Source organism: Hyposmocoma kahamanoa, unplaced genomic scaffold, assembly GCF_003589595.1.
Source record: "Hyposmocoma kahamanoa isolate Upper Pololo Valley unplaced genomic scaffold, ASM358959v1 100021, whole genome shotgun sequence".
NCBI classification, from domain to species: Eukaryota; Metazoa; Arthropoda; class Insecta; order Lepidoptera; family Cosmopterigidae; genus Hyposmocoma; species Hyposmocoma kahamanoa.
The window spans coordinates 9,423,802-9,435,766 of NW_020653200.1; the positions used below are offsets into that span (position 1 = coordinate 9,423,802).

At 34.1% G+C, this 11,965-nt stretch overlaps 1 protein-coding gene across 1 annotated transcript in view; it reads left to right on the plus strand.

Annotated features, from left to right (window-relative positions):
- The window catches only part of LOC113234020 (protein henna), a 6,790-nt gene extending 603 nt beyond the window's left edge, over nucleotides 1–6,187 (plus strand). The window contains exons 2-6 of the mRNA XM_026469277.1: nucleotides 2,125–2,428; nucleotides 2,506–2,865; nucleotides 2,954–3,216; nucleotides 3,349–3,578; nucleotides 3,697–6,187. Of these exons, the coding sequence (XP_026325062.1) occupies nucleotides 2,125–2,428; nucleotides 2,506–2,865; nucleotides 2,954–3,216; nucleotides 3,349–3,578; nucleotides 3,697–3,853 (1,314 nt within the window). The 3' untranslated portion in view covers nucleotides 3,854–6,187. The remainder of the gene's footprint in view (nucleotides 1–2,124; nucleotides 2,429–2,505; nucleotides 2,866–2,953; nucleotides 3,217–3,348; nucleotides 3,579–3,696) is intronic.
- The last annotated feature ends 5,778 nt before the right edge of the window (nucleotides 6,188–11,965 follow it).

Genomic DNA, 11,965 nt, shown 5'->3' on the forward strand with positions numbered 1-11,965 from the left:
ATATATATATATATATATATATATATATATATATATATATATATATATCTCATACATATAACGCGTATGCTTATTGCGATTTTTAAGTAGGTCTAAGGGTAAATATTTCATTTATTATCCTGAACGACACGGAGAACGGTGTTACGAAATTTGATTAAAAACTGCTAAATACTTTGTAACTTAATGCAAAAAACCGAAAAATAATACATATTTTTTTTATATCAAGTGACGGGACGAATTAGTCGTGCACCTAATGGTTAGCTACACGCCTGTCCATAACAGTTGCAGTGTCACTTAGAGCTTTAAATCGCAAAGATCTGAGGGGCACTGCTACTGCGCCCGTCACCCTGAGACGTAAGTTGACAAGTCCCATGTGCCTGTAATTTCACTAGCACCCTTATTCTACAAAACGGAACGCAGTAATGAGCTAACAAGAAAAGAAACTAAAGATATAAGAAGAAACCCAAATTAGCCCAGTGTGTCAAAATATTTTTGCCAACTTGCCGTGTTTTCAAAGGATTTATTTTCAGTTCATTACGACTAATGAAATGTTTATATACATTGTAGAGTCATTACTATTTCTACATATGGCTTGACAACTACCAATGATTTATCCATATCTATTTGATTTCGCTTATATCTGGATATGTAGTACTTACAACAATGTATTAATTACTGTAAGTGTTACATATTTACACATATAAGTGACCTTACTATTATGGTTACTTGTAATATGCGCTTTTGTTTGAGATATATCATTATGAGTTCAAAAGTAAATAACTTTCTACAGTTTAGGCAAATAGGGAATGCTGCCACAGGGACTCAATTTATTTATTTGAGTTTTGCTTTTAGTTTTTAAGTCTCAGCCAACCGTGACCATGGGACCTGTAAAGGGCATGAATCGTTTAAGATCCTATGTTTAACAATCGTATAAAAATGTAAGAACTTATTAGTTTTTAGCTTTCACTGTATTTTTCCTATCATCGGGGAGCTAGACGTAGGCTGGAGTTCCACCCCTATATTGTGGGTACGACACGAGGCAAACGACATTGAAGTGAAATTCCCCGTCTGAAGATATGTTCCGTGAACGCTGGAACTTGGGTCTTTTCAAGACGAAAGTGAATAAGCATTATATGTACAGGTGTGCATGCTCATCATCACTTTCCATCAGGTGATATGGAGGTCAAATGCGCACTTATTTTTACCATAAAAATATAAATTATACATTCCTTGTTTATCTGTTATATTACATCTGTTTAGTTTAGTCGGTACTAACCATTTTGGTAATTCTGTATATAATTATTATTTTATTTTCTTTTATATTAACCAATCTCTGCGTATCTATACACGTAGGTATATTAAATGTCGCAGTATAAACTATCAACTAATTTAATATTATATTTCTAGGCAAACTCGATATTAATTGGGACAGAAAACCGGTACCGTCTACGGTATAATGAATAATTATTATTCACTAGGCCGTAATATCGTTAAACTTGCAGCAAATAACTTTGTAAAACAAGATTATTTAGGTAAAATTATTTCTCTTTGATTTACTCAAGGTACTTCAATACATTTCAACATCAACCTTTACATGTAGTACTTATCGAGTTCTTAGGTTGTAGTACTTGTTATTGTTTTATACAGTGAGTAGGCTTCTAAGTAATGAATTGTAGTTACCTTAACATAAAATATAAAATAAGCGCACGTGTATGTAACATATTATGTCGATAAATTGTAGAATCTACATCAACATCAAAATATCCGACAGTTAACGCGTCAATCAAGTCTTTTACGTTATCTGCGAACAGCTTTGTGTTTTCAATATATATGTCACACACGCGATTATAAATCACATATTACCAGTATATAGAGATAACATGGACTTTATCGTACTTACTACTTACTTAGTTACTTTATCGTATCGCTGTTTTTAAATAGCTATATATCGGCCATCGACATAAGCTCGGAGCAGAGGTTATCAAAGTAATTTTCGAAATGAACTAAATGTTAGGGTAGTTATCTATTACATCATCCATGACAAGTGCATGTTTTATGTCGTTATGTATGCGTCGTTAAACGTCAATAAACATCTAACCAGATATTACTTGTAATTTTTTTCAGCCAAAACTTATGCATGGAGGCAACTATATACGAGAAGGCCGTGATTCTAACAAATCTACTTGGCTTTTGTTGTCCCCTGAGACGCCCGATGAAGTTGGTAGCTTGGCCAAATTTTTAAGCATCTTTTCCTCTTACGGCGTGAACCTCAGCCATATTGAGTCCAGGTCGTCCACAAGAAGACTAGGCTATGAATTCATGGTGGAATGTGAACATGGCACAGGGGACTTAGGAGCTACACTGGCAGAATTAAAAAAGAACACTGGATACTTGCAAATAATTTCGAGGAATTACAAAGATAACAGATGTAAGCACATAATTATTGAAAGTCTAGGTTAGAGAAACAATCATAAGTCTTTATTATAATTGAAATTACTTTTGCAGCTGCCGTCCCGTGGTTCCCTCGGCGTATTCGTGATTTGGATCGGTTTGCTAATCAGATCCTTTCATACGGGGCCGAACTAGACTCTGACCATCCTGGATTTACTGATCCCGAGTATCGCGCTCGAAGAAAATATTTCGCTGACATCGCATACAATTACAAGTACGGTCAGCCTCTCCCTCATGTGGACTACACAAAGGAAGAAATAGCCACTTGGGGTATTGTCTTCAGAAACTTGACTGCACTGTACCCAACGCATGCTTGCAAAGAACACAATCACGTGTTCCCTCTTCTGATAGAAAATTGTAGATACAGGGAGGATAATATCCCTCAAATTGAAGACGTGTCGAACTTTTTAAAAGGTATCTACTTGCACGTAATTTACGCAATTTTATTTTACTAGTATCCCGTGGCTTCGAACGTGCTCAATAATATGTATAAACATTACAGATTGTACGGGTTTCACGCTCCGACCAGTGGCTGGTCTTCTATCGTCTCGTGATTTCCTCGCTGGTTTAGCTTTCCGAGTATTTCACAGCACCCAGTACATTCGTCACCCATCTCGGCCACTATACACCCCAGAGCCAGACGTATGTCACGAGCTTCTCGGCCATGCACCTCTTTTCGCAGATCCGGCTTTTGCGCAGTTTTCACAGGAAATAGGGTTGGCCTCATTGGGCGCTCCTGATGATTATATTGAAAAACTGGCTACGGTAATATTTTTAACAACTTACAATATTAACAATATTTGACAATTTGAATTGTTTTTAATTATAATATTTTCAATTAGTTGAATTGCACTAAAACAAAGCTCAAATTTTACTTTTGATAAACGATTATTGCAGTGCTTCTGGTTCACCGTTGAATACGGTCTCTGTCGACAAGACGGCAAGCTAAAAGCTTTCGGTGCTGGTCTTCTGTCTTCATTCGGAGAGTTGCAGTACTGCTTGTCGGACCGTCCTGAGCTTAAAGAATTTGAACCTGAAGTCACAGGCGAACAGAAATACCCTATCACGGAGTACCAGCCCGTGTACTTCGTAGCTAATAGTTTTGAAGATGCCAAAGCTAAAATGATGTAAGTATTTAAGATTAAGTGTCAATTGCTGATTCCAACAAATATATTTACACTAAAATAGAAACATATAATATTCTTTTCGAAGCAAAATAAACAGTTTTTCGTATTTTTGTATCAGAAAATTTTCCCGAACCATTCCACGTGACTTCGGCGTGCGATATAATCCCTACACTCAGAGTATTGACATCTTGGACACACCGAAACAAATCATGAATCTGCTGCGTGACGTGCATCAAGAGATGGACCTTCTTCTAGGTGCTATGGACAAGCTATAGACAAAATATTATTTTTTGTCTTTAAGCCAAAAATTACTTAAATAAGTAGCCTCACTTAAGCAAATCATTAAAGGAGTATTTATAGAAGTAAAGTAGTAAGTAGAAATACGTTGCTTGGTGAGTTGTTCGAGTTCAAACCATGTTCAAACGTAGTGCATCAAAATGTAAAATAGATACGAATGCACTTTTATTTTCCACTGCATTAACTCGTTTCAACCGGCCATAATACTTCTAGTGTCGAGTTTTCTTATGGCCAATGAGATCGAAGTACTCGCGACTGTGATTCGTACTTATGTACATATTTTTTATGTTCACATTCGTACCTTCACGTAAAATACCTTAGTAGTTACGAAAAGACACAAATATTTTATGAAAACGGTAATTAGATCTAATTACCATAGCCTTGTGTACGGTAATTAGAAAGTGCAAACATTTTTAAGAAAACATAAAAATAAAAATTATGAAGCGCAACTAACAACATATAAATAAATTTGATTTTAATTTTCTACAGTTTTTGTAATGAATTACATCGATAGAAAATATTTTTTTAATGTTTTTTTAAACTTCTATGGGCAGAAATAATCAAAGGTCGCGAACGTTGCACTCAGCCCCTGAAGACCATAATTATGGTCGAAACTAGTCGGACCGCTTCCGACTAAAATACTACGCGAATAAGACCCATTACTTTCATATTATAATGTGTGATAACCGCGTTAGTTTTCATAATAAAATAATCAAAATGTTAATTGTTATATTGTTCTTGTGACAACTGTGATTAATCATAAGAAACAATTGGAGTAATTTTTAATCATTACCACTAACCAGATATTAAAAATACCTACTTCAAATTTATTTTAATAATCTTGAGTGGCACATGTATCAGTAGAAATAAACCAAATGTAGCAAAATACACAAATAATAATTCCGCTGTGTCAGAAATAGTCAGTTTTTCTTAAAAATGTTTAAACTTTCTAATTGCCGTATCCATGTCTACGGTAATTAGATCTAATTACCGTTTTCATAAAATATTTACAGGGCATAATTGACTTTAATAATCAGATTTTTAGGTCGCAAGGAATAATTGACGTTTATTACTTTTTTAAGGAAAGTTTTTGTTGATTAGAAAACATCGAGTATATAATATACTCGATGTTAGAAAATGTCACCCCAATAAAGACAGGCTCCTTAAACATCGCCTTCGATAAATTCCCACATCAACTAATGTATATAATAATTATGCTTCCTTTGATAAGAAAACGTTACATAAACACAACTCTGCCAAAGCACTAATATCAAAGGATTTTACTTAGTAGGTAATGTACGGAACTGTGCCCTTGTTATGTAATTTAATTAAAATATAATAGCACAAAAAGGCACAACTGTATAAAAATACTTTTGTTCTATTCATGAGTCATGTATTAAAAGTCTCATTTAAATTAGTTATGCCGTTTATATGCAGTTATAGTAGTTTTTTTTCAACTAAGTTGAAAGAGAAAACTGAGATAGGTACTTTTAAAAACGGCTTATTAAAATACAATAAAGTTTCTGTATAAAACATGTGGTATGTATTCTTCTGCTTCGCGTGTCGACTCTGACTTTTATAATATAAAACATAAAATAAAACACTTAATATCAAATGTATATTTTAACCATTGACTTACAATCATATTTTAACCATTCTTTTTATCAGAACAATCTACAAACATTTATCTACGAATATAGCATTTCGATGCCTTTTTTCCCAGTCACGTATTTTATAAGGAGTTTAAGATTATTCAGGAGATAGACAAGAAATCTATTTTTTTTTTATTTGTTATCGAGGGTGTTAATTTTAGTGCATTAATTTAAGAAAAAAAAGCCAAATGTGTGTGAATATGAAGGAAATGTGAGAAATCAGCCTGCAAATTTGTATATATGTAAAATGCATTTTATGCATTTTAGTTGCTTTGTGCTTAAGATAAGAGTTTAAGAAAGTATGGCGAGGATTTGATTGCTTTTCTTTTTCCGAAGGCAGAATTATTTAAAGCATCTCTTTTAAGAAGACCTATGCACCTCTGTGGCAAGGTGTAACTTCATTATAACGTTCATTGTTGCATTGGACCATTCAGTTGAATGTTTCATGTACAAGTTGTTAAATTATCTACGTTATTTCGAGATATAGTTTGAAGATAGTCAATAGTTTTTCTTTAACATGTTTAAGCTATTATAAGTGTAATATTAACAACGCCAGCGTCATTTTTAACGGACTTCAAAAAAGGAGGAGGCTCTCAATTCAACTGTATGTTTTTTTGTATGTATGTTACGCAATAACTCCGGTAATTGTGAACCGATGTTCATGATACTTTTTTTATTGGAAAGGGAGTACTTCCATAGTGGTCCCATTTCATTTTGAAGATAATCATCCACCTCTGTGTCAGGGTGGCTGTTCACGCTTAAGGAGAAATTATTTTAATGGTTGATTTTGCTATTTCTCCAATTCAAGGCTTTTTTCTCTCAATATACTTTGAGTAGTGAGAACCGATTTTTATTATCTCCAGTGTCAAGTCCTGTATAGTGGCGAACTAGGGGATATTTCAATAAAACTTAGCAAATAGACGTGATTCCACGTACTTTTGAGGACGGTTTTTTTAGTACTCTGTACTGAGTCTATATCATGATATAATACTTATATTGATTGTTATTTGATAATATAGTGAAGTAAAGTACATGAATATAGTGCACAATAAACTGAGAAACATACATTTAAAGGTGTTTTATTTTTTGAAATCAGTAGATGATAAGCAATGACGTGTCAACCGAAATTTAAATAGTTTTGCGAAATTAGCACTAAAAGTTTTTTTTTTGATATATGTGATATTTATATCACATATATCAAAATTTTTTTTTATTGGTATTTCCTTTTAAGTCATATGTCCGCGGTGGGGCTCCTGAAAGTTTGGAGCACAGGTTTCAACCTACTTTAGGTTCCAAACAAACTATAATCAGCTAATACAACTAGTACTTATTAATATATGTGTACAACAATTTTGTACTTTGTGATGGCAGAAAATGAACTTTTTTCTATTTTTCTATTATTGAATTCCCCAACAACAACAAATACAACGGCCACAATTCTCATCTTTTAAGTAAATTTAAGAACAAACTATCTAAAACAACGAAAAACCTTAAGGTGTCATTTTCGCCAAACTGTAATCATGATGGTTTACACGTTATTGCTTAACAGAATCCAGTTATGAACCTAGGGTTTTGATTACATGGCATGCTACTGTAGTCTAGGCTCTACCCTATGAATAGAATCACTGGCTGAATGAATAGTTTTGTAATTAGAATGTTTTGAAAAATGAAGTAAGAAAAGAATGAGCATCTTGATAGAACGAAATATAACCCAACGCCGAATGCATGTAAAAAAGTGCAATAAAGTATATTTTGAAGATTATTCCAGTTTAAAATCATAAAAGTACCTCTCGCTACGCAACCCAAGCTACGTCCCAGTTACAAATGGTGGAATTCGCCGGCTTACAAATAAGGGAAGTACGAATCCCGATGTGAAATTTTTTATATTTCTATTTTGAAAAATCTGCCAATGGAAGAGATATAACATAACTCAAGCCTACAAATGATGGACGCAAGCTTACTAATGATGAAAGGATTCCAATGAAAAAAGTCCGTCGTGAAAAATTTTTATATGTTTTTACGACACAACTTCCAGGAAAGCGTACATAAGGTCGTAATTTATATTTTTATATTTAATATTGATTTATAATTGATGCCAGTAAAAAGTGCGAGAAGAGAATATGTATTGTGTACCGGCACAAAGATGTAATGGATTCAACGACGTAGACGAGTTTTTGAATCAATTTGAGGCCATTAGCATATTAAATAATTGGTCTGATGTGCATAAGAGATACGTGTCGCATTGTATTTGGAGGGGCCAGCTCTACAATGGTATAAAACGTATTTTTCTTCATACACGACGTGTGATGTAATTGCACAGAAGTTAAGAGAGGAATTTCCCTCATAAATAGATTACGCCCGAGAATTTTATTATAGGCGACAGGGGCCTAATGAATCGCTGATAAGTTATTTTTATAGTTTAGATAAGTTAGCGACGAAAGCGAATATTCAAGATGTTCAGTTTATTAGACATTTCTTGAAATCTTTGATACGCAATTTTCAATGGATGCTGGCTAGTAATTTATATTTGTCGAAAGAGGAGTTGAGAAAAACAATTATACAAGTAGGTGATATATTTAGTAACAGTTATGATGTGAGTCGACAAAATATTGAATTGCCAGTTTGTTGTCACATGGAGCACTCTCACTGTTGGCAAACACAGGGTGACTCTGCACCGATAATTAGACCCAAGTCTAAGCAGTCGGAATATCAAGTGCCACGAGCACCAGTCGTGCATCAGGATACGCCAAGTCAAGGGTATTCACAGGCATATGGTTGGATCTTCGTCGGGATCTCCTCAACGTGGATGTCAGCAAAGCGCATTTAGAAAATTTGTCTACAATTGATAGTTTTAGTGTAGATAGGGCATCTTTTGTATCTGTTTTTATTAATGATGTAAGTTGCTAGGCGTTGGTGGATACTAGTGCTTCGGTTTCTATAATCTCTCGTTGTTTTGCAGAAAAGTTACATTTGCGTATTGATGATACTCCAAGTTTTCCTTTGCGTACAGTGGGCGGAACGCCTATAAATGTGCAGTCGTCCACCAATATCAATCAAGGTTGCTGGTTGTAGAGGATTTTGAAGAATATCTAATTTTAGGCCAAGATATCTTGAAGAAATATGATTTCAAGTTGCCAAAATTAGAAATTGACAACAAAATTTCTTCTTCTAAGTCCATGACAGACATTGGATCAAAGAAAGAAAAGTCTTCTTTGAAACCGATATCAAAAAGTTTAGATAACTTCTTGCTGAATAAATCGGAGTATGTAAACTCTTCGGTTTTGCCAGAAATAATAAGTAAAGTTGATGTAAGTGATAAGACGTGTCAATTACGTCAAGAGTATAATTTAAATGAAAATAATTATAAATATGGTTTGCCGAAGTTAAATATAAAATATAATTCAGAAAGCGACATTTTTAAAACTGTTCGCGTAAGTAATGTGGAGAATTTACAGGGCAAGTTAATAAAACAAGCAGCCTCGATAAATCCGCATAAAGAATATATAAGTAGGTAATATACAATCGCAAGAGAAGCGAAAATTTGATAAAAAAGATAGGGTTGCTTTGATATCTAGAAGGTATGTTACGCGGAAGTTAAGGTAGTATACCGGTTGAGTGGAATTAATTGTATTGTGAAAAGTTTAGGTATAAATAGGAATAGATTGGGTAGGCAGGATCTACTGCATGCGAGTAGAATGAAAACGTTCTATAGGAGATAATTTAATGTTTTCTTGGTTTCTATTAGGTTAATTAATCTTTTATATTTATTTTTCATATGGAGCCACGATGACATTGTGAGGAATAATTTTGAGGGAACTTGTTATTTTCCGGCAATGCGGACTTTGAAGGACGGGAGGAGAAGATGGATTACCAACTTAGAGTAGATAGATATAACTTGCTTTTTCTTTCTAATTTTTTTTAATTTGATAGATATATTGTCCTGCGTATGTGCATAGTTCGTGCTCACCCTCCCAGATGAACAAGAACTGTCTGCATTCAGGGAAAATATATTTATTTAATTATTAGAAGTCCTTCATATAGAATATCCCCATCCCATATGTAAGTTAGGATATGTTGTTCGGGTTATATGTGTGTGTTTTTTCTTGTTTGTTTAAAGAAAGTGAGAAAAGCTGATGGAACGTGGATAGCTGCAGGATGAGGACTGAGGCAGCTGGGAAATCAATATCGATGTAACCCAGTGATCATCCGATGGATGCTCAAGCCTGTGTCGTCGTTGTGGCAGCATGCACGTTGAAGACAATTTAAGGAGACAGTTAGGAAGTTTCGGTAGTGATGTTTAGAAATTTTGTTAGGATGATTCAGGCAGGCTAGGGTCGCTGAAATAAAGTGTTAGGGTTTAGTCGGGTTCCCTAATTAGCTAGGATAGCGAGTAATTATATTTTGATTTGTATGATTAGGATGTGGTCATGGTCTGTCCTTTTAGATAGGTTTTTGGCAGACTAAAGCCATAGCCTCCTCGGTGGTTACTTGTTGGTAAGGTAATAGCTTCCGAGCAGTGTGTGGCTAGCCTATAGTAAAGGCTGATTACTTATGTAAGTTGCCTATCATAGGTAGAGCACCAGCTAGGGATATTCACCCCTTCAGCTGTGAGGAAGAGGGATGTAATCTAGGCTCTACTCTATGAGTAGAATCACTGGCTGAATGAATAGTTTTGTAATTAGAATGTTTTGAAAAATGGAAGTAAGAAAAGAATGAGCATCTTGATAGAACGAAATATAACCCAACGCCGAAAGCATGTAAAAAAGTGCATTTAAATTTAGTGCATAAAGTATATTTTGAAGATTATTCCAGTTTAAATTCATAAAAGTACCTCTCGCTACGCAACCCAAGCTACGCCTCAGTTACACTACCTACCTAGGTACACATATTATATCGATCTACACATTTCGATTTTTAAATGAAACATCCTTAATGTTTAACCAACATATATATTTTGATACTTTGTACAGAATAAACTTAAGCAACGAAGTACCTGCGTTAGATTGTATTCACGAATCATATTTTATTTGTCGACGCTTAATAAATGTACATATTGAAAAATTCAATACAAGATATAAACATGGTGTGACTTTAACTAAGAGTTCAATGGTGAAAGATTTTCGTACAACGTTTACAGGCTCATTAATAAAGTAAGCTTGCAAATAAAATATACCTTGATTTTTATTAGGTTAAAATAACGTTAAAACGTTGGCACTATTATTTAAATCTAACTTTAACTATGCATAGATGGCAGCATGATAAGTTAGTAGCTTGATGTGCTGTTGACTGTACTTTTAAAAGGTGATTGATGTTTCTCATCAATATTTTTCCACTTTTTCTAATTTCATTGATTGAAGAGATAAAATGTCCCCTTAAGAAACTAACCAATCAAGTGCCACTGACTGGTTGCCTTATTAGTTATTTCCTTGATATTTAATATATATCCGAGTTATAAATTCGAAAAAACTAACATCTGTCATTTGTAGATGGGCAAAATTTGCTAATCTAATGCTTAGATTTTTTCTATGACAAATTTCTCCCTCACGACCTGGAATAATTAATCATATCATAAGGTTGGCGATGTTTATCAAAAACTACTAGTAAGTGAAAGTTTTTACTAAGTAAAAACAGAATTAATAACCTCCTCGAATACCCCGAACAATAATCGTTGCTTAGTATTTTATTAAATAATAATTCCTTACAATAATTAATGACAAGAAAATGTTAACCATAGCTTATTATACTAAACGAAATAAATAAAATAAAAATTCTATAAAATTTACAAATAAGTATTGATTATAAGTAGAAGAGTAAGTATATTTACAAAAACATTGATTTAGATAACTTATATTCTACGCTCCGTACGTGCCTTAAAAAGGTAATTGACAAGTTAAATTCTACAGAATTTTAAGGTTGTAAATGTACACATTCGAATTAACTATTTCAGTATGCATTGAATTGTTTTATGCAAAGCTCCTGTCGCAAAAAGTCAGTTCAAAAGTAGATCCGATTAAAACGAATTGTGTAGTCAGTGCCGGCTTTACCTATGATGCAGAGTGTACGAAGCACACAGGCGTGGGATCTAAAGCGCGAGTCACACCGCGAACGAAGCTATGCTAACTTAGCGTAGTTCACATCGTGAACTAAACTAACCGAGCTAACTAAACTAACACACAAAAGTAAACTTGCCATTGCTTCTCGACATCATTTATGATTGCACCATTTACACCCGAGTTTCCGACCATTGGCGAATATTATAACTGTAAGTATTTCATTTTGATCACGTGTCTACTACATTTAGAGGGCGCCAGGTTATTGATTGCACCAGGGCGCTACATGGCCTAGCGCCTATTTCTGGTCATTCATAAACCGTGTTACTACCACCTTATCTGTTTGGGAAGACAAAGAGTGGATAGATCCAGTGCAATTATCAATGTT